Below are 24085 nucleotides of genomic sequence, written 5' to 3' on the forward strand. Positions count from 1 at the left end.
GAGATTAGAGTCTGAGAATTAAAAAAAAATGTGTATGTCCCTGCTTTTTTACACTGATGGAAGTCTGATTCCCACTGTAGCTGTAGCCATGTTTTGACAATACTAAATATGATTCTGCTGATACAAAAGAGTGTGACACCACATATAACCCTAAAATGTCTCTACTTTACCACTCAACATAAACATACAGTACGGTACCAGAATAAAATAATAATTTATATTATTATTATTATTATTATTATTATTATTATTATTATTATTATTATTATTTATTTCTTAGCAGATGCTATTAAACCAATTGGTCACAAATCCATACTACTTCTTTGTCCAGTGAAGTGAGCTTACCTGTGACCAACTCTCTTATCTCCAGATCTGAGGTCTTGCGCAGCAGCCGGACCAGTGCAGGGATCCCCCCACAGTTTTTCAAGGCAATCTTGTTGTCATCATTTGCCTTTCCATACACCAGGTTTCTCAACGCTCCACAAGCACTTCTGTGCACCTCTGACATTCGATGATCAAGGAGATCCACCAGAAGCTGGACGCCACCTTGTCTCCTTATCTACAAAACACATGACAAGTGTTGATAAAAAAAAAAACATCCTTAATGTGTTATATCATATTGCATTATACAGTATATCTAAGAGCTGGACAAAACAATAATCAATTATGTCGAGTACAATATTGATTATTGATTACAAACACTGCTTCAGCTGTTGCAGTTTTAAACAATTCCATTTTGTTTAACTGCTGGGAAACAACCGTGACTATTTACTATCTCAGATTCAGTGCTAGCTTGGCAGATGTGCAATTCCAGATTGTGCCAGAACCAATCAATAACATTGTTCTCCACTTCTCCCCCTAATTAAGACGGGTACACTAGTTGCAATTGTTAATGTACTGATTGCAAAATGTGTTTCCCTTTTCCTGTAAATGCCCCTCTTTCAGGTATAAAGCTGATCACATAACTATAACATTTTTACCACATTACCTCCGACACTCCAGCCTATTGTTCTACTATACATCTTAATTATATCAAATTGTATAAAATGAGGGATGTTATATGGATGCATTTTTTCAGCTCCAAACTGAAAGTGGGATTTAAACATACCTAATGTTAATACTGATGCATAATCCATGTGGGGTAGACACACTTATTAAGTGCACACAATAAAAACACAGTGAAACGAGGTTTATAAATGGTTTTTGGTTTATACATTTTAAGGAGGCGTTAGTGAGATCTGCCACTATTTGTGTATTATTATTATTATTATTATTATTATTATTATTATTATTATTATTATTATTATTATTATTATTATTACCCCAGTGACATTACAAACAGCAGATTTTAAAATAAAATATCTCTTCAAAAGATATACAGTAGTAACTCCGGTCAGGAAGGTTATGTGTGAAAGAAAAGTGCAGATCCAAATTGGCAGTCATTATAAACAGTATAGACCTGAGGTAAATGAGGTTGTCTGCAGAAATCTGCTGTCCTAATAATTATACCATTAAGCTCCAATGAAAGGAGACTTACACTGCAGCTTGGTCATTTTGATCGCCCTAGATTTTTGAAGTATGTGTACAAAATAAATCATTCATGTGAGGGGCTGGCTATTTACTCAAAAGTATGTGTTACATGTAGAAGATGTTTTTCGTTTTATGTCCAAACCATGTCTTTTCATGAAACCTAAATAAAGGTGGAATACAATGTTATTGCAATTAAGAGGTTAAACTACTTTTCATCTACTTTTTTTTTACAGATCCATTAAGATGTTTTAAAGGTCACATATAAAACAAAGAAATGTGTTCTATTATTGAACGTTCTAAATGTCATATGGATGTTCTGCATGATCTGAGGTTCAAGATGAGCAATTCATTTTACATCAGCTCTGTGAGTGTGTAAATAATTCTTTCTACATTGTGCCATGTTTAACTATTTTTTTCTGAGGTAATGGATTTCTTCAATTGCTTTACAGAGACATTTAGAAAAAAGGTTTCAAAGACCATGACTTGATGTCATTTTCTTGCTGAAATTAAAACATATGCCCCCTGAAACTGAGGGCACTTGACACAGTGTCTGCATTTGTTTTAAAGAGAGCTTGCAATTTGGGGCCATCGAAGGCACTGCATTTGAAAGGAGATTGAAAGGCACAGGGCAGTATGAAGGAACCCGGGGGTAAGGTATCCAGCTGAGGAATATATTTCACAAACATGAAACTGAAAAAGTACTACAAAGGGTAAAATAACTCAGACACATGAAACAACAAACTATCAAATGCTACTGAATTGGAGTTTACAAATACTGAAGTATAATGAAAAAAAGATTAACTAAACAGTTCAAAATGTTTCCTATTGTTATCACTTTGCAACACAAACATAAAGCCAAAGATTTCTGCTGAACTTTTTTGTTCCAGTATATAGATACCAGCGCATCCTGACAGTCTGCAAAGTCGTCGCATCAATCAGAGCAATCTCATTTATGTCACGATGTTTGCAGCAGTAAACCTGTGACTTCAAGTGTCCCCAGAGAAAAAAAGTCTAGGTGACGTAAGGTCTGGTGACCGTGGAGACCATGGAATGGGACATTGTCTTCCTATCCATTGTCCTGGCAACTGTTGTCTAACCAAGATCACACATGTACGGAACGGTGCACAGGAGCATTGTCATCAGCCCAATGATGCATGTTCTGGCAGTTCATGGTCCTGTTCAGTTGAAAAATGGCCTTACCTGAGAAGATGATGTTATCTGTGACAATGGCAGTCTGTTCTTTTACCGATTCACAGAATCGCTTTCGGCATGCAGTACTGATAACCTTTGCACATAACCTGTTTGGATGAAAATTACTAAGATGAAGAATCCTCCATGTAGCCGACTGGCTAGTACCAGTAGCTTGTGCTATTTTTCTCATCTCAGGCTGACAACTGCAGGTCCCAGAACGATAGTTGTGACTTCATCAGTGGTGGCAGATGTCGGATCTCTGATTCTTGTGATTGGCTATGCTTCTGGGCTGAAGGAATTGTCCCACTAATCTGGTTAACTTGATCTTGGAATTGTGCCTCTGTCAGGGTGCTTGCTGGCAAAAGCCATAGCTGTTGAAGCACCTGTACATCTATTTACAGCAAAATTAGCTCAGTGCACTCCGCAAGTGTAAGCTGTGCCATTATTAACAGCTGTCCTGTTCTTCTGCTGTGGGTACTGAAGAACATCCTTTATACTTGAACAACCCTCGGGTGCCCAAACAGTGTGTCACAGAGTGTCACTGTCATAGAAATTTTTTTCTTTGCATATCATCCAGTTTTTGTGATGCTTTCGACAATGCAAATTATGATTCACTCTGTTTATATACAATATATTTTAAGCCTCAAATGAGGCATAATTTGAAACATGCCCTAAGTCAGTGTACTGTAATTGTACCATTGATTGCAGTAATATGTATACATTTGTTTATATATGCTTTGTACAAGTAAATAAAGCTTTCATATTAAGTACTGAGATAAAGCAGCAATAACAACTTCCTTTGTATTATTTGATATAAATCAAAACGGCTTCACTGTTTTACACCCTAATTCACTCACTACACAAAACTAACATAAAATGGCTGAGCATCTTAAGAGTGGAGCCTGTATACAATGATGTACTCTCCAAAACCAGGATTAACTTTTCTGGTTGCTTATTCATTACAGCTGTTACCACAGGGACAAGGCTTAATGGCTGACTGCTGATACCTCTTCTACTTGTTTTTGTTGAGAAGCAGTCAGATGTATTTTTTCCCTGCCTGACAAACAATTAAGCCTTCGGGAAACAATTATTGGTTCCAGGTGCCAGAAATGCTTGTCAATACTGTTTTTTTAGGGCTACACATTAGGTTATGCTAATGTGGCATTACAGCTAATAGGGTTACTACTAAATGCGGAACTTACTGTTGCAAACTCATACTAGCATACAATGAAACCCTGTGATTAAGGCCAGTCAAGGGACAAACAAAATACAGGCTGTATTTTCTCCATTCTTTAATTTTATTTTTTGAAAGGAGAATTTTTTTTTAAATGTTACAAAACGAGAAACAAACACATTTAGAGTGCTGAAAAGAACTTAAAATATATAGTTTGGTTCAAACCATAGGGTTTAATTAAATACTGGAGCACATAGGGCCCTGTGTCCTTACTAGAGGGATAGCTTTACTACTGAAGGTACATTTAATTTATTTTAAAAATGAATGTTGAACAGTTAAAACTTCTTGATGTTTTTTATTCAAATTTTATTTTTTTGCAAACTGTTAGAAATGCACTTTTTTTTGTTTGTAATAGTATTGCAAGTACATTACATCATGTTGCATCAGGTTTTTTTAGGTTGGTTGGTAGTTCATAACATGTTGATCTTATTTGTGTAAAAATGCACATGATCAGAATGTCCCATGCATATCAATTATTTAGATTTTCTGTAAAATCCATTTTTCTGTGCATTCTTCATCAAAGAATATTTAAACTGCACAATCACCTAACACACACAATTTTGATTCTGTACTGCAGGAATCAATATACGACAAACCAACAATTTAATTTTGTTCCCAAGAGGCTTCAGAACTATGTCAGTCAATAAAGTCACTTTAGTACGTCCTCTCTCCCACAAACAGCAGTTATTAGTAAATTGCATCCTACGTACAGAATGTTTGCCTCCTTGTCTATGTTCTGTTAGGTTTAATAAGCAGTTAGTTGATTTCTTAAAAGGATCCTTTAAATGAACACTGTCCTTTACCTCTCCCTTCATCTGCCCTTTCAGTCAGGACATCATTGGTCACACAAGCTACCATCAATCTCCGTGGTTGTATTAGAAGGGATTTTGTGCAATAAGGAAGCTTGTTTTTGGAATTCCAGTCACTACACCCTGCTGTTACTTACTTTCCTTGTTGCACTTCATGGTGCTTCAGTGAATCCAACAACACATATGCCAGTGTGTTATTTTTCTTGTAATCAACTTTTGATGACTTCGGGTGACTTCAGGTCTAGTCTCACTAGGAGTTAGATTGAATGCAGTGTGACTTTGTGGCTTGAGTTATTTTGCTGTCCTATGGTGCTATTAAATCTTTAAATCTTCCAAACTTCCAGCCATGGGAGGACACACCCTGAACACTTAATTTAAAACAAGAGTCAAAAACTTGTTTTTATCCTCTAAAGCAGGGGTGTCAAACTCCAGTCCTCGAGGGCTGCAGGGTCTTCTGGTTTTCATTCCAACTTAAGCTCTCAATTAACATAATTGATCTAATTATTTGTTCATTTGGACATATTTCATATTTTTCAAAGTCTTTTACAGTTGATGATTTAAAAAATGCACTTGATTCAAGGTACACGACCTATGAAACATGTTGAGTCCTGGAGAGAAGTGTTACATTTGTCCAATTAATGAAATCATTAGACCAATTAAGTAATTGAGAGCTCGGGTGGAACGGAAACCAGTAGACACTGCGGCCCTCCAGGAACTGAGTTTGACACCCCAGCACTAAAGGATATTTTATATCATGTAGAAGAATACCTCTGATTTAATGTTGTTGTCTCCGAAGCAGAGATGCTGTAAGTAGGCTGCAGCGTTAGACTGCACCGATGGAAACTGATGCTGCAGCATCTGGATAACTTCAGGAAGCTCTGGGTCTCGCCATCCAAACTCCCTATAGAAAGAGAAGAACAGCCTTGTTATTAATAATGTATTCAAACATACACAACACTTACAGCAGCTATTGGAAAATATATGACAGTCACTATGTGGAGCTCAAATCAAATAAAATAAAATGACAATAACATTTACATAATTTGTCCATTTACCATGTATTCTTCCAAATGAAAAGTAACTACGGTAATATTTATGTAATAATGTTCATTGGGTCATTTAAGTAATGACCCACTATATATTATTTGAGAGGGCTCTGGTGGTTTGCCTTTGAATACAACTAGATTGTGATTCAGTAAGTTACTGTACAAATAAGCCAAATCAGCAGCTAACCTAAATCAACGAACATTTCTGGGGCAGAGCTGAGATCTGTAATGCTAACACAGTTAGAATATTGAATATTAACTATTTCCCCCCCCCCCCCCCCCCCCCCAAAAGAAAAACACCCCATAACTCAAAGTTACAGCATCTATAAAGTGGATGATCATATATAGCTGCTTTAAAATAATACTTCTATGTGACTTTCGTTACCAAGGGCTCACACTGGGTTTTAAAGTAGAATGCCTATGTTAATATTTAACAATGAAGCCTGCACCCTAATATTTGTACAGTAATAAAGATGCAGACCTATTTTTTCAGATAACCAATATGATCAGTCTTGACATGCACCTGTATATATATTATATATATATATATATATATATATATATATATATATATATATATATATATGTGTATATATATATATATATATATATATATATATATATATATATATATATATATATATCCTCATGCATACATCTTTATAATAGGCAGAGCTTGAGGGCTACAAGATTGTTCAATGAATGTTCAAAGCTGCTGTCAAGGACTCAGTCAGCTTTGAAAATGTGGGCAACTGGCATCTACAACATCTTTGATTGACAGGTCCACACAGAAAGCTATTCTGTTTGCTGATGGCCAGAACTCAGTGATACTGAAATTGGTGTAGACAGCACTTTATTCGATCTGTCAAATGGAAATAATCAGACATAAAAGTCATCATTGCACTTCAATGGCTGACACTGATAGCCCTCATACTAATTCCATATTTTTAGCAACCTCCAATTTTTGTTACCTCATTTGTCTGAAAGGTAAATTACATAAAATGCCATTAATCCATTCAGCTTTTATTACCTGCATCAAAAGAGTATATCCACATACATGGTTTATATATATAGGTGCATGTCAAGATGGATTAAATTGGTTATCTGGCTATAAAAAAATGGGCTACCGTCTGGCTACAAATTGGTTATAAAAACAATGTTTCCCAGATGCCTTTATGGCTAGTAGGCATTGAGCTTACCAATGGGAAACAACTGAATGTACTTGAAGAGTCAATTATGTGTCAATTGATTGTTAAGATGACTAACCTGTGTTCTCAAACTAGTTGGGTGCTACGGAGGAGTGTGTGAAGGAGAAATTTGGAAAAACTTGGAAAACTGGATGCAAGTGAAAAGTACAACTTTGGAAAGTGTTTTGTTACAGGAAAACGGCTTATCCGTCCTGTTGTTTGTCATGGACCACTATCTACCCAGAAAGAACCACAGGATAAATCAGTCACACGGTATACATCACTCTTCTGCTGATATGAATTGGAAAATGAAAATGAGTAATTCAAATTAGAGGATACCTTTCCAGAGAAATAAGAAGACTATTATATTATAAGATATTTAAACAAGACCAGTGCAAAAATTAAAATAAAAACTTGGACAGTTCTGAGATGGAATGAGCACACATACAGTACTAGTGTCCCTCCCACAACAGCAAATACACAATTAGTGCTATTAGAATTATTCTTCAATTTTAACAGTAGTACTGCCTTTGGAAGATAATGTGATAATTTCCTATCTATTCTGATGATTGCTGACAGCCTGCCTTAGTACAATGTACATTTATGCAGTTTTAATGGAACTATTTTAATTGGTGTCATACTGAATCTAATAACCTGTCATATTTTATTCTACTTAAACCATAGAATCATTAAGAATGGTTGGTGTTAGCAAGCTGATTGGCTGTTGGATTTGGTGAGGTGTATACTCACTGTCAATGCATACACAGTTCTCTCTCTTTTCACACTGTACTATACATTGGGGTCTCATAAATGGCACTGCATTGGCAGCACTGAGAATATTAACAGCAATGAAAGTGGAGGTTGAAAACAACATCACCCAGGAGGGATAATGGTTGGCTTGAGAAGTTTTTAAGAATAATATTACATTTGGACAGCATGGGTGTGCAAAAACTCGTTACTCATGCTCAGAATTGTCTTTTATGCCACGTTTACACTGCCACCTTCGACCTAAGCCGACTCAGGTCCAATCGCCGAGATTCTTATCATTTTATTTTTATGTAGCATTTACACTGTGGTTGTGTCTGAGCCGGCTTAGGTCCGAATGCACACGCATAACGCATAACGTCATAACGACCACTGAAGGGATTACGAGTTTTCCCCTCCACAAACCACACAAACGGAATAGGCAGAGTGGTATTACAAGCAAACAATACAGTGTCGTGTTCCAATTGCGGGGACTCATCTTAAAAAGTATATACTAATCTTGCAGTCTACAAGAAAAATGGTTATTCGTTTAGACAGTGTTTGACACAACATAGCGGTTCCTGACCCATTTGTTATGTGAAGAATTTCACCTTGAGTAAGATAAGTACACTTGCTGTTTATTACTGTAATAATAAAGACCCATTTGTTTTCAAAAGAACTATGTTCTGTTTCTTCACCAATATTATCTCACATTGTATATATACATAATTGTATGATGCATAGATCCTTTATTTTTAGTTAAAATAGGCTAAGCAGCCACAGTAATACCAGAGAACAAACACTTACTGTATACAATTGCAGTTAACAAATGTTATTTTTTCAGATTAGCCTTATTACAAATACTACTACTACAAATGAATAAATAATAATAATAATAATAATAATAATAATAATAATAATAATAATAATAATAATAATAATTTGTTATACAAGTACACTATCTAAATTGTTTGTAATAATTCCAAAAATTTCGTTCCTTTTTTAAAAAACGAAATGACAGGGACCGCAAATTATTAAAACAATCTTTATTTAAAACTTAGAACATAACATGTAAAACACAATTGTGTAACAGATCAACTATAATCAAAAAATACAGAGAGGGGGTTGCATAGATCTTTTGCCAGGTCTGCCGCTATTTGTCGGTATATGTATTTATTTTGTGTTTCCGCTTAGTGCACTCTGGATTTGAGTTTCGCCCTACAACGCTATGACAGCTCTGCTGAACCACGTCTTTAGTTGGCCGTGTAAGTTTACACTGCAGAAGTAGACAGCTGAGACGGCCAAAAGCCACCCTAAAAACGGCCAGTGTAAACGCACCATAAGAAGTATTTATAAGCAGGTATTCAATAAATCCACACTGATTAACATGCTGATTTCAAAACAAGAGAAGCGGTCCTCCCTCATGTTTACAATTGAGTACCAATCAATGGCAATTAACTTCCGTGCATTGAGTGTTTAAAAGCCAATTGGAAGAATATTTTCATCTCATCTGGCTGTAAACCTACACTGAAAAGTCAGTTTACAGCCTTGCTACCCCAGCTTTTCTTATCCTGATTGTTTTATGAATCTGACAACATATCTGACACAGTAAATTACAATGATCTGGAAATGTCTCTGTTTTTATGCATGACCCCCATAGCCAAAACAAGGCTGTTAACTGTATTTGCTGTAATTAAAATGTTAAAGAGAGAATAAAATATATTCAAAAGGGACAAGTCTTCCTTGCAGTACAGGAATACTAACATGAATATGTCCAAAATGTAACATAAGAGGATTTGTAGTGGTTATATATAAAGTGAGGCAAAAATGCCATTATAAAATCCATCTTCAGAAGTTCTGCATTTTTTTCCTTGCTCTATATTTGAAGCACTATTGTTACAAATTAATACATATTTTAATGTAGCACATACAATTATAAAACTAATGAACTATAGACTATTACGTTAATACACGTTTGTTAATACACGTTTGTCTACAACAGTTAAGTCTGACTGCGATCTAATCTCTAATTTATAATTGCAATGTAGAACAATTAGTGTAATTTTCAACTACATACTTTAATAAAGGAGAAGCCATTATGCTGACTGTTAAATACAGAGGGTATTTTGAGCAAGTGCTGCAGCGGGAGTTGAAAATGGCTGGTCCACAGTCATTTAATAGTAACTGCTTATGAATCTTGATAACACCCACTGAAACATAGGTAAGGTTAACCTCTGCATCAAAATATGTGCTTATAGAGAAATACATGTATTAGGTCTGTACATTTTTTGTAAACCTCAGTATTGCTCAGCAAAGAAGTGATGTTTGACACACTTTCTAAAATTGGAGGCACCCAATTGATATGTGCTGAGACTTTAACTGGGGGATTCAAATGATCTGTTACTTGTATAAAAGACAAAGATAAGCCAGATTCACCTTATGGTTTCAATCCAGTTTAAGTAAATATGTACTTGTGGTGCCACTGCAGCTAACAAGAAGTACAAAGTGGGGAGAAAACCTCCTTGAGCAAGAAGTTCAATAGCATCAAGAGGAAATTGTTAGGGCGTGAGATGAGATACCTAGCACAGCTTCCAAACAGGCATGCTTCAGCAGAAACAACGGCGGTGAGGTGAATAACAGTGTCTGCAAACCCATTTCACCAACATACTCTGCAAGGAGGCACGTGAAATGAGGTTTCATGATTGAGCAACTCATAGACCAATGCTGACTAGTACAGACCAGCAGTGGAAATGTGTTCTGTGGAGCAGGGATCATTTGCAATGGGATTTTGAGCCCTGAAAATGTGAAAATATTTGAAAACCATATTTCACCTTTTAAACAAGAAGTGTGTGCAATAAGCTACCAGCATTATAAGATCAAAGACACTAACAATTCTGTAGTATTTTACATTCTTTCCAAATACTGTAGACATTCCCACAATGCCGATTCCACTTAAACTTTATAAAGGAAGCAAAAGAAGACTATGTAAAGGAAGTGGTAGAACCCCCAGATCTGCTGTATGCTCACTTTATGCTTTTCCAAGTATGGATTCTGTAGCCTTCACAGACACAGAATAACTCAACCACTTGTCCAACTCGTTTGTGGTTAAATACCACACACAGCTTTCATTCTTGAGTAAATTTAAATCACCAGAGGTGCATTTTACAACAAAAAAATAGTATCACAGATTTCTGCTTCTCAATTCAGTACAGTATATATATATATATATATATATATATATATATATATATATATATATATATATATATATATATATACAGTGTATATATATATATATATATATATATATATATATATATATATATATATATATATATATATATAAAAACTCTTAAGACCCACCTGTTCTCTCTTGCTTTCCATGCTCTTTAAGCCTGATGTTTGCTATTAGCTGCTGTGTTGCTGCTACTATTTCATGTATTATGTTACTATCATGTATTATGCACTTTTCATTGTATTTAATGTATATATATATATATATATATATATATATATATATATATATATATATATATATATATATATATATATAATAAACAATTACATACATACATAAATAAACAAATAATTGTCTGAGGATAAAGTGTAAGAAACTGTCATGGATACAAATGCATATATATTTGTATCCATAATGTCTTTTTTCAAGACATGAAAAAAAATAAGCAGAAGTGGTAATGGCTCTCCTTGAGAAGATCAAAATAAATGATTAGGAAGAGTGCAACTGTTAAATGCAGTGATGACAAAGATGGTAACATTATGATCAAATGCAAAGAATGCTTTGAAGATACAAAGAGAAATGACCCAAAAGACAAAAATGCTTCAAATAAATAAGCAGAAATGAAATCTTACTATAAACGTGTGTTTTAGAGAACAATGACAAAACAAAATGCCCCTGCTGTCAAAGCAAAGTGCCTCCACTTGCTGTGACAAAACAAAATGCCCCTGCTGTCAAAGCAAAGTGCCTCCACTTGCTGTGACAAAACAAAATGCCCCTGCTGTCAAAGCAAAGTGCCTCCACTTGCTGTGACAAAACAAAATGCCCCTGCTGTCAAAGCAAAACGCCTCCACTCGCTGTGCCACTTCGAAAGATATATACAGTGTCTACAATGAGCCCCCTTCCATTCTCTATGTAATTTCTGTAATGTTTAAAGTTTTTAAAACAAACAGTAATCCAAGATATGTAAGTAGTTCGTTCTGCAGCAGCAACAGACACATCCTAGAACGGGCCAGGCAAATTGTACTTTTATACAGAACTTGGAGCAGAAGTCATGGTCAATCAGAAAAAGAAAGATTAAAAGAAAAGAAAATGTCATTAGATTGGAAGAAAGGGGTTTTCATAAAACTTTCCAGTGAGAACTTCTTACAATTGGATGGAGAATGCAGTCTTGTCAGCTCGGAGAAAAAATAAATGATGTTATTGTGAAAAGGACTGAACATCATTGAAAAACAATACAAATAACAGACATGATTTTTTTTTTTTATAAAAGAAGGATCCTGTATAGATCCTATTTTCACAATACAACAATCAAAGAAAATATTGAGTGTGAAAATTCTGTTTACATGAACTTCAAAAAGGTGTTTGACAGCAGGCACAGAAAAAAAAGCTACCGGGAGACAATAGCATTCCATACAATCCAGATATTTAAATCATGTGTCAGCATGATACAAAGAAAGCACAATGGATATATTTGATCTGAGCCAGCAACCTTTTAAAACCTCACACTGCATAGATTGTAAAGCAAACTCACTGTTCTCATCTGTACCTCAATGAAAAGTTATTCAAACACAAAAGTAATCCGATAAAAGATTATTTTAAAGCACACAGAGACCTTGCATGTTTAAAGTAAATAGGTTGTCACCAACATTATAGTATTGTCAGTCAGTATCAGATTTGACAATAAAACACAAGCTTTATCAGCATTGCCGAGGGCAAATGCTAAAAAAGTCAACAATTACATCACTTGATGCATGTTTTCCATGTTCTATCTGTTCTATCTGTTCTATCTGTTCCTGTGACACTTGATCAATTAATTTGTTGATTCGCAATACACAATCCACACAAATATAAGATGTGGACTTTACAGAAGGATTACTTGTTTACTGAAACAGTCCAGACAATGGCGTGCTTGTCATCAAAATAAATTTAATTACATATAAGGTGACTCCTGAGACTATGTAGGGCTTTGAGGTATTTCAATTTTAAACATGCTGGGGTACCCCTTGTTGCCCTTTAAAAAAAAAAGGTATTTGCTGTAATATGTGTTTCAAAACTGCAAATGTAAAACCTACAGTATAGTGAATGGTTATAGTCATTATTATCCATACTTTTTCATGGTTTTCCATCTTTTTAGCATGCTTTACCATACAGGTACATTTGGACTTTGACATGCTTAATATGCAATTTAATATGCTCTCACTATGCACTTTACCGCCCTGTGCTATGTTTTTACTGTGGTGACCTTTAATAATTAAAGGCTTGGTAATTGCACCATTAAAACATATATTACTGTCTGAAATAAATTAAATTAATAAAAGGCGTGCCTATTTTTCTTTCTGTTTTTTTGTGAAGCTATATCCCATCTCTCTAATTGTTTATTTTGTTAAAAAGAAACAAAAATGCACAGTTACTTGCCTGGACAAAAATGAATTTGGGAGACTGTGCTTGACACAAGACAATAAATGTCTTTGCAGGGGGCAAATCACTCAGAGGAAGAAACTGTGAATGTCAGATGATTTAGACCTAATTCGGATGCATCTTAATCCAACACTACAGTATTCAAAATTGTTTAGGATACAATATATCAGACATGTTTTGCTTTCCATAATAATTAAGCTTAACACCTGTGATATAAAGGCTAAGCTCATGACAATCAAGAGTAAAATGCAGAAACCTGACATACAGAAAGACATGAAGATGGACAGAACACTATAATGAGAATTGAAAACCAATTGCGTACAATATGTATTATATTGTACTGTTTCAAAGCTTTCACATTGGCAATTTGCATTGGCAGAATGTTAACAGTCCCAGTTCTTTATCATTTAGTTCTGAGTGCAACTATATAAGATGAGAGCATATTGTGTAATATACCAAGCCTAGGGTGTGTGAGGCACAAGGCAAAGCAACATACCCGAGAAGTGTGTACTGTACCGTATATCACATAAGCAGCCACACCCACACCGCCTGCAGCGTTATTGCATTTATAAAATGGCTTTGCAGTAACTATAAAAAAAAGTTTATGACATCCAACCATTGTTTAAACATTACCTTTACAAAAGTTTGCCATGGTATTTTTTCACTGTATTTTTGCAGTTTTCCCAGGCTTTTCCCATGGTTATACTATGCATTTACCATACCTTGCTATTCTTGCAAATACTTACCTGTTTTACCATGTTTTAATGCTTTACTACACTTTACTATGCTTTTACTGGGGGAACATTTTTCCATTTATTTTTCCTTTTTTTTTCTTTACCTAATATGGAAAAACACAGATACCTTGTCCTTGAAAGGGCACACGCTACACTACATTACATCTCCCCTAAAGGAAACACCAACTTGTTTCCCATTTGTTTTCACAGAATATAGCTTGATTTCCTTATTATTATTCTGGCTTCCTAAAAAATCTAAAACTCCTCTTCACCTCACTAAACCCCATCAAACAGTGTCAATGCAAGCTGGAATCCCAGCATTAAGCACAGTCAGAATAAAAAACCCTAAACTACAACCATTTGGAAATCAATTTAATAAAACAGTAATGTGTTGCATAGATATGTTTTTCAAATTGAGAAAACAGGTCTTCTTGATTTTATTTCCCATGTTTCAATATAGTTAATTTGTATTATCTATTATAAAGCCAGAATTAAGTACTGTCCAGAAATATAGAATAGATTTCCTCATACAAAATCATGTTTATTGCCAGACTTGTTTTTCTAGAATGTGTATCAACTGCAAAGATGTCAAAGTTTGTGGTCTGAATGATTGATATGGTCAGAAGTTAAAGCAATGTGGCATTAAAACAGTTACCGGTACTTTTTACACTGGTCACGAAACTTAGTTATAGAATACAGCTCTGTACCAAATCTTAACTCAAAATGGTTAGTCTCTATAACCAATAACTTGCACTAAAGAGGGTTCTTAGCAAAGTTCACTGCTATTGGAAAATATGTTTTTTAGATATATGCAAAACTCTGAAATGACATACAGAAAGACAGTTGGTCAGACACATAGCCTCCATATACTCTGAGATGATATTGCATTATATAACCTGCATTAAAGAAGGTCTTCAGCACTTTTTGTGACAGTTGCACAAGCAGTTCTCTAGGTATGTGAAACGAACAGTGTATGCCTCCCTTTCATCCCTGGGTGGGGGATAACCAGGGTTGACTGTTATAAAAAGACATTTTGATTACAAAGAAAGTAATCGTTGGGTTGCAGTTCATATATTTTATATGCAGTCTTATTTGTTTAATTATGTATTGTATTTACTATCAATTAAGCCTGTGCTTATTTAAGGAATTAATTCTTGTTTTGCTTTGGAAGAAATTATTCAACGCAATTGACCACTGCATTTTCGATTAAGCCCGGAATTTAAAATGCTAACCTTTAATTAAGTTGATATTGTAAAACCAACAACAACAAAAACAACACACCTGTAATGAAATGTCTCTTAGATAAGGGACTGCAATCTTTTCTAACAGAGTATTTTGCCGGCTGTGTATATTGTGTAATGGTGTCTGATGGCTGCAAAAGCATGCTAGCTGCTGTTCTCTGAAGCAGAAATTAACACTAAAACAGTTTGCAGAACACTTTACACAAATTAGTTAATGCTTCATAGGAATGTGAGAATGAGCGGATTTGCCATGATGTCAGAGGACACTGACTCACCCAAGGCATCCTGATCTTGTTCTGTGGAGTATCAACACTGTACATGGCAGGTTTCTTTTTCAGTAATTCAGCATTCCTGACGGTTCTAATGTGTTTATTCAGTGAGGTTCAATTCATATTTGAATGAAGGTTTTAAAATACTTTACTTTTTTATGAAAGATCATATGTAAGAGTTTTCTTACTAATTATCCTACGTGTCGACTTTACAGTTTAAGGTGCTATGATGTACCAGGGGTAGACAAAAAACATTATAACAAAGACCTGGGTTTGCCATTCAGTTCTGTGGCGTCTTCTAGAAAAGGGATAGGTAAACTAATAACAGAAAAAGCTGAATTCTAAAACATACAGCTGCTCTATCTCTCCCAAAGTCCCTGTTCACATATAAACCCCAATAACTGCAACAGGTTTCATGCCTAGTTGACTCTCGGTGCCTTTAATATTTAATAACAAAAATCTATTCCTGCAGATTTCAATTGTCTCTGGTCCTGGGCAACATGATAACAGGCGGTGCATTCCACCGTAACTCAAATCCCTCTGCTTTGATGGTAATGACTACAGAACTCTTTCTACTGCGCAACACGTAACAAAAAGCAATCTGGGTTTAAATATTACAAACGTTCTACTATTTTAAGGTTGAAAAAGATAGAAAAATGGTAATACAGTACAGAAAATATGAAACAGTAAAGAAATGTTCCATTGGGATCAATGTTTATTCTGACAAGGTTATTTGTTAAAAGGCTTGTTCATTATTAACGCATACTGTGAAACTGGCTATATGGCAGACCTTCCGTTTTCTGTATTACAGTATGCCTGTGAAATTTCAAACATTACCATCATAATATGGTGAACACATACAGCATAGTGTCCTAACTATGTCTACTCCATTTGTTTGAACACTCCATAAAGCATATAAAACAAACAATTAAAACCCAGTAAATCTTAAATAGGAATCACACACATTATTCTACGGTATATGAAAGACGCACACATTAAGTGCACTGGTCAGTGGGGTCCACTGTAGCAAGATGAGCAGAAGTGATATCCCCAGCAAAGACCAGCAACTTTGCACAGCCAGGATGCAAACCTGTGCTACACTGCCTAGTGAACCACTTGGGGACCCGATGTTTGCTTTTTTAATTGTTATTATTTTTTAATTAATTAATTAAAAAATAAAATCCATTCCTGTAAGTAATCTCTGGTTTTCCAATGGCTTACATGTTTTCAGTGTCTCTAAGTTACTTCTATCAGAAGAAAAATAAATAAATATGATCAATCACCAAATTTTTGTTTTTATCATAATGTATTCGTCTTTGAGACCTACAGTACAAATTGGCAATTCATATTAGGTAAGACTAGAATTATTTTGCTAGCTATTAGCTTTATTGCAGGAGGACTATATTTAGGACCTGAAATGAAAGCGGTTGCTATGGTACTGCAGATAGGAGGGCAAACACAAATGGGGATACCTACCAGCATTCATTTGAAGTACAAGTAATTTGCTGCATGAGCTGTACATTTCAAGTGGTTCTATTAACACTACTGATTTTCAAAGACAGTTTACACAGATTCTACCCCTCTAAAAAATATAATATTTACCATTTACAAAACCACACGTGCTAGCATGATCAACATCAACAATTACCCATCCACTGATGGGTGAAAAGCCTCTCCAACATTCTGCCACATTCTCCTATCAGTTTTTATTATAAATGCTACTGAAGTTTGCAGTGCTAGTTATTGATGTTCCCTCTATGAATTAGAGAGTGTTTTAAGAAAAGGCATAGAAACACAAGGCCTCAGAAGCAGAGAAGGTTTGCTCTGAAATTCTGATTAATGCATGTACTCTCATCAATAAAATGCACTGCAATCAAGCACTTGCTGAGAACATAAAACAGAACACATGTTAATCTCTGCTACTGTTGTGTATGCAAGTTCCTGCTTGACAGCTGGCAAGATGGGCTCCTTAAATGCAGTACGGAACCAGCATTTAATATTTGTAATTTTTTTTTTAACCCCATTTTCTTACAGTAGCACTGAGGGTGTCTGAAATTGAAAAAAAAAAAAAAAAAAAAAAATACGAAATGTAACTGCAAGAGCAACTAAATCTATGTTTTGTGAAAATTATTTGGTGTCAAACCAGGATCAGGACAGTAAACACTTTTCATGCATATTTTGAAAAGACAAGAGTTACAATGCCACTTAGATAGCGAAAAGAAAATGTATGATATCACTAGTCAGTTTACTTCAGCATACAGAATACAATGATGGGCAAGTTTGCGCTGTTTCCGACACAGATATTGCTCAATGGTGCACCCTTTTTAAATCACAGAAACTCAAACAAAACCTTAGGTGTTTTGGGATTTCTGACTTTTTTTCCTGTCCATTTACCCTATATAAAATAACGTAACTATACATCTATTAATTAATATGGGGTGAAACAAATGTACAAGGTGATAAGAGTCTAACAAGTGCCTTAATTGTAGACATTATTATATACTAGTGAGGGAAACTGTCTCTGAGTAAGTTATACAGTAGCTATTGTGTGACACGTGATTTGGCCATTCCTTGTTTTGAGGTTCTGTTATGAATAAAATGCATTCTGTCCAAAAAAACAAAAAACAAACAATCAAACAAATCCATTTGTTGGAGCAGTAACCAAGCTACTGCATGTAATAGGTCCTTTCAATGATTTGTTTAGCCAAACTGTTACATGCTGAGTTATAGCAAGCTTTGTAATCTCAGATGAAAGTAAATGCCATTTGCCATATACTATATTCCATATATAGTTCATGTTTTTTTTTTCTAGTACATTTCAGTACATGTATCCATATTTAGGTCACAGTTTATGGCATTTAACATATCCATGTGGTTATATATTCACTTTTGTTCTCCTGACTATTATATTTATTTTTTTACCCTCAGTTTTTTTTTTTTTTTTACTGAAAATAGTTTTCCTTCTTATATTTTTTCCCCTATTCCCACTCAGCAAGTGTAAATTATTTATTTATTTATTTATTTATTTACTGCATTTATATAGTGCTTTTTATACAAAAGTATCGCAAAACACTGTACAGTGCAGAAAAAAAGAACAAACCACAGTATATTTGTATAGCATGTCACACATACAACTGCCATAATCAGACCATTTAAATAACAGTATACACAATACAAAAGCAGCAATTATAAGAAAGCCATTTTATAAAAGTGTGCTTTTAGTCTTGACTTGAAAACTGTAATGGTCCCAGCTTCCCTGACAAATGAAGGCAGAGCATTCCATAATTTAGGAGCTCTACAAGAAAAAGCCCTACCTTCCGTGTTGCTTTTGTTGACCCTAGGAATAACCAGCAGCCCAGCATCCTGTGATCTCATAGTGTGGTTTGGAAGATACGGGGTCAGTAACTCCTGCAAATAACTAGGGCCTAATCCATTCAGGGTATTGTAAGTTAAAAGCAAAATCTTAAAATCAATTCTATACTGCACAGGGAGCCAGTGTAGAGGCCAAAACAGGGGTAGTGTGTTCACTTTTCCTGGTTTTAGTCAAAATTCCAGCGGCGGTATTCTGAACAAACTGCAAGCGGGATACCACACGTTTTGGGACACCAGAATAAAGTGCATTACAATAATCAATTCTAGATGAAACAAAGGCATGCATTTGTCTCTCTCAGCATCAGATACAGAAATAATTGGTCTAAGTTTGGCTATATTTTTCAAATGGTAAAAAGGTACTTTAGTAACTTCCCTAATATGAGTCTCAAATGAGATCTCAGAATCAAAGATGACCCCCAAACTCTTAATTTCTAGTTTAAGTTTTGATGAGAGACTGCAAGAGTCAAGCTCATGTAATCCCACATTTCCATTTAGTTGGTTCTGTGAGCCCACTAGCAAGACCTTTTTTTATCTGAATTCAACATTAGAAAATTATGTGCTTGATGTCTGTAAGGCAAGTAGCTAATAACACCCAGGAAGAAGAAATTCCTGGCTTTAGGAACAAATATAGCTGGGTATCATCAGCATAGCAATGGAAGTTCACTCTGTGTCTGCGGATAATGTCACCTAATGGTAGCATATATAATGAAAACAGCAAGGGACCTAGAATGGAGCCCTGTGGAAAACCACAGACAACTTCCGATAATGCCGATTTTACCTCAAGACAAACTGAAACCTAACATACAAATAAGATTTGAACCAGTATAGGACAAGGCCAGACAGTCCTACTGTGCTTTCAAGACAATTCAGTAGGATGGAATGGTCTACAGTATCAAAGGCAGCACTTAGATCTAGAAGAATTAAAACTGATGGACAGCCTGACAAGGGCAGTCTCGGTGCTATGTGCAGCACGAAAACCAGACTGAAACTTTCTGAACATACCATTAAGAGCTAGAAATTTTTGTAATTGAATTGTAACAACTCTCTCTAGAACCTTATCTAAGAATGGTAGGCTGGAGATTGGCCTAGTTATTGGGGACTTTAGGGTCGAAATTGTGTTTCTTAAGCATTTATAATTTTTAAAATGTGGGTATTAATAACACCAAGAAAATCTTTTAATTGTTTTGTCAGAATAGGATCAAGAGAGCATGTAGTTGCTCTCATATGTTGAACTAGCTCTGTCAGTTCCTGTAAGGTAATCAAAGAAAAAGCCCCATAGTAGCCTTAATAGGTGTAGTTGGTAAAATTGTGCTTGAGTCCTCCTTAATAGAAGGTGTCTGTGGAATCATTGCAGCTGTGAGAGGAGCTAATGTCAAGGGTAGGGCTATTAGGGGAAGGATTAACTAATTTATCTAGGGTAGCAAAACTAAATCTAAGATTGTTTTATTTGTTGCAATTAAATTAGAATAATATGATGATCTAGCCAACACCAGAACCTTCCTATATTTAACCAGGTGACCCTTGCATGAGATGTAATGAACATGCAATTTAGATTCCCGCCATCTCGGTTCTAGTTTATGACCCTCATATTTCATCTTACAAGTTGTATCATTAAACCACGGTGAGCTTTTTTTTAAAAGACACTCTCCAAGTTTTGATTGACGCTACAGTATCTAAGATACCAGTCAAGGTGGTGCTGTAGGTATTAACCAGCCCATCTACTGATAAGGACTCAGAGAGTCGTAATGAGCTCAATACATCAGAAAGCTTAACAGTAGTTGAATAATTAATTACCTGGGATTTAAATGTACGCTCCACAGTCTTTTGTAGATACTGACAGATTCACTTCAAAAAGAAAATGATCAGAAATAGTAAGATCTAGCATTATGACGCTAAACTAAGAGAAATTACCAGATCTAAAGTAGAGCCACGATTATGCATAGGACCTTTGACATGCAGACTATAATCTAACGAATCCAGTAGCCTCAAAAATTCCAAGGAGTTAGAATCAGAGTCAATGTCAACATGAAGGTTATAAATCATCCATTAAAAGAATCCTATCATATTTGACTGTCAATATAGATAGCAGATCCCCATATTCAGTCAGAAATAGCGGGTTTGACTCAGGTGGTCGATAAATAATTACAATATGAACAGGTAATTGACTGTTTAATGTCAAGGTTAAAACTTCAAAAGATGAATAACCTTCAACAATTTCCTGTTTGATTCTACGTTCACTACGGAAAACAGTAGCAAGTCCACCTGCCTGCCCAGTAGAGCAAGCTTTCTGGAAAAGAATAGGTAGGTGGAGAAGCCTCAACCAGGGAAACATTGTCATTCTGTCCAAGCCAACTTTCAGTTAAAGAGAGAATATCAAATGTTGTAATCCTGAATAAAAATCACTGATTAACGGAGTCTTATTAGACAGAGACCTGACATTAAATAAACCTACGTGTAAATCGGTCCAGTCAAGAGCATGTGATTGAGCAGGGGTAATAGGAATTTGACAAAGGTTGTAGCATACACCTCTGTGTTTGCTCAGTGGGTAGCGGGAATGGCAGGATACTTTAAACTGCATTGTGTATGCCTCTTTAGATTCTTTAGATCCTGATACTTGATTTAATCTACCAACTATTGAAAGATAAAGCTAAAAACAAGCTTTTGCTACAAAAAACAGGCCTTGGTTACAAAAAGCATAATAATTAGAATGTCAACAGCCACACTGTATCAGCACAGATTTCTGAAATGCAAATGTAATGCTTTTGTACATGATATATGCTTTGCAGTTTGTATGCTCCTTGATTATAAAGATGAGGAACATTATGATGAGTCCTATACTCAAGTAAGTTAAACTGCATTATGCAACTAATTGTATTTTCGGATGTACAGCACCAGTAGCAACCAGAACATCTTGACATTTATAGTATATTTGCAGGGCAGGCAAACTAGGCATGTGGCAGCAGTGTGGAGTAGTGGTTAGGCCTCTGGACTCTTGACCGGAAGGTCGTGGGTTCAATTCGAGGGGGGGGGGGGGGACACTGCTGCTTTACCCTTGAGCAAGGTATTTTGCCTAGATTGCTCCAGTAAAAATCCAACGCGCCAGTTAGAAAGGCTATAATATATAGAGAGATGTGTGTATGTATGTTTGTAAGTATATATGTGTGTGGCTGTTTGTCAGGGGTAGGGGGCCCACAAGTGTATGCTTGCCTACGACCCAGTGATGGGTTAATCCGGCCCTGTATATTTGTAAGTATTTAGAATTGGAGGTAATATTGATGAATGCAACTGATCATATATGTCTTTTTTTTTTGTTTTAGATATTTGTTAGGATTTAAAACCAAGCCTGTTGTACTGATGGGCAGTATATAAGTACTACTAAAAGATGTACTGTTGTTGAGTCTGTCGGATAGGTGCATAGGCGTAATTTACACGGGGATGCGCGGGACATTCACTTTTTCAGTAATTGGGAAATGTCCCCCTGACATTGCAGGAGTACTAAAACTTTTATTTCATAATAATTTATTGGTATAATCACTAGTTGGTATAGAAGTCAATGGAAAGAAAAATGGGATTGGATCAGGGATCACTGGCGCAGGATCATGAGATGGTGTTTTACTATGAGGATCTGTATCAGGCTTCACTGATCTGTAATGTTGATCCAATCCTGGAGCTGCACACACCTTAACTAGGGAAGCTGATCGATGAGAAGTGAACATAATGTACGTGACAAATTTGTATACAGCCTGAGATCATAGTAATGTTGGGGAAATGGCAAATAGATGGACAAAGACAGAGGAGGATGCACTACGTTGATGTATCCAAAACAGGAAAATAGTTTAAGTTTGTAATTCACCATAGCTTGTGTTACTTATAATGTTATCACACTGCAGTTTCTGTCTACTTACAGTTTAACTTTCATTTTAAATTGAAACAGTACATTTAAAACAGCAAAATGACCTTTGTGCCTTGTGCAAATAAACATAGACATCAATAAAAACTATACATTACCAAGAACTTTTTACACAATTATTATACCAAATTAATCATGATACATTACTGATTCTAAATTATTTTGTGTGCTTAAATACATCACTCAGACTCTCACATCTCTATTTATCAATGTTCCAAAAACTCACTCTTGGTCACATTTTACTAAACATTATTAAACTAATAAATAAACAATTACCATAACAAACATTATCGTATTCATCATAGGAACACGTTTTAAAGTTTGAAACTCATTGTCTGGAGCTTGGTGTTATTTACGTTATCATCGATACACTGTGGTTTGAGCTACATCTGCATATTTTAAGTGGATGGAAGCTGAAAATACTTTTTAAAAACACCCTTTCCTTATACTAGTACAGTACCAGCATCATTTCTATAGCAAAACTGTGCTTATCTTAAGTAGTTCAATTATGGGGAAACCTCAACGTTTCTAGAAATATATTTCAAGGGCAATTCTCATGCCTCTCATTAAATCTGCATTATGCCACACTCACTCCAGCGCTCAAGGCTGCCTCAGGGGCCGGTTATACTAAAGGGATCTGATCCTGGATCCAGGCTCCGATCTGAGCGGCGCTTCAGTGCTCTTCCAAGACTAAAGTCATGACTCAGAAGCGACTGAATAATATAGCTATTTGCCACACTCATCACTCATGACAACATTTTGCCAACAATTTATTGGTTTGAATGATTGCCCCAGGAATGTCATTGGATCTTCTAATTAGACATACAAGGGATGCAATGTTTTGTTATACTATAACATATTTTATTATTTCAGACAGAATAAAAATGAAACATTCAAAGCATTTGATATTGGTATATTGTTATTGAGATCAAATGTGAAACGTTTAACTTCAGGAATTACAATGTGGAGATCAGAAGTGGAGACATGGAGATCAGAATTCAATTACTGTAAAAGATTTGAGTGAATTGTTTAAAAAATACTGTATTCCGGTCATTACGCTTATCCAAATAACAGCCCCGGGAAAGAGAAGACTGAGAAAATAAGTGCCCGGGCGCTATTTTGAGCAAATACGGTAGTAACTTGGATAAGAAACAAGTTACCA

The 24085-nt window shown here is 35.4% G+C and overlaps 1 protein-coding gene across 6 annotated transcripts in view; it reads right to left on the minus strand.

The window, feature by feature from the left end:
- Positions 1-24085, minus strand: part of ctnnd2a (catenin (cadherin-associated protein), delta 2a) — a 326927-nt gene that overhangs the window by 95857 nt on the left and 206985 nt on the right. For all 6 annotated transcript variants that reach the window (XM_059017244.1, XM_059017243.1, XM_059017247.1 and 3 more), the window contains 2 exons: positions 5533-5665; positions 346-559 (listed from right to left, as the gene is read on the minus strand). In XM_059017244.1, coding sequence (XP_058873227.1) covers positions 346-559; positions 5533-5665 — 347 coding nt within the window. The remainder of the gene's footprint in view (positions 1-345; positions 560-5532; positions 5666-24085) is intronic.

This window comes from Acipenser ruthenus, chromosome 3, assembly GCF_902713425.1.
Source record: "Acipenser ruthenus chromosome 3, fAciRut3.2 maternal haplotype, whole genome shotgun sequence".
NCBI lineage: Eukaryota > Metazoa > Chordata > Actinopteri > Acipenseriformes > Acipenseridae > Acipenser > Acipenser ruthenus.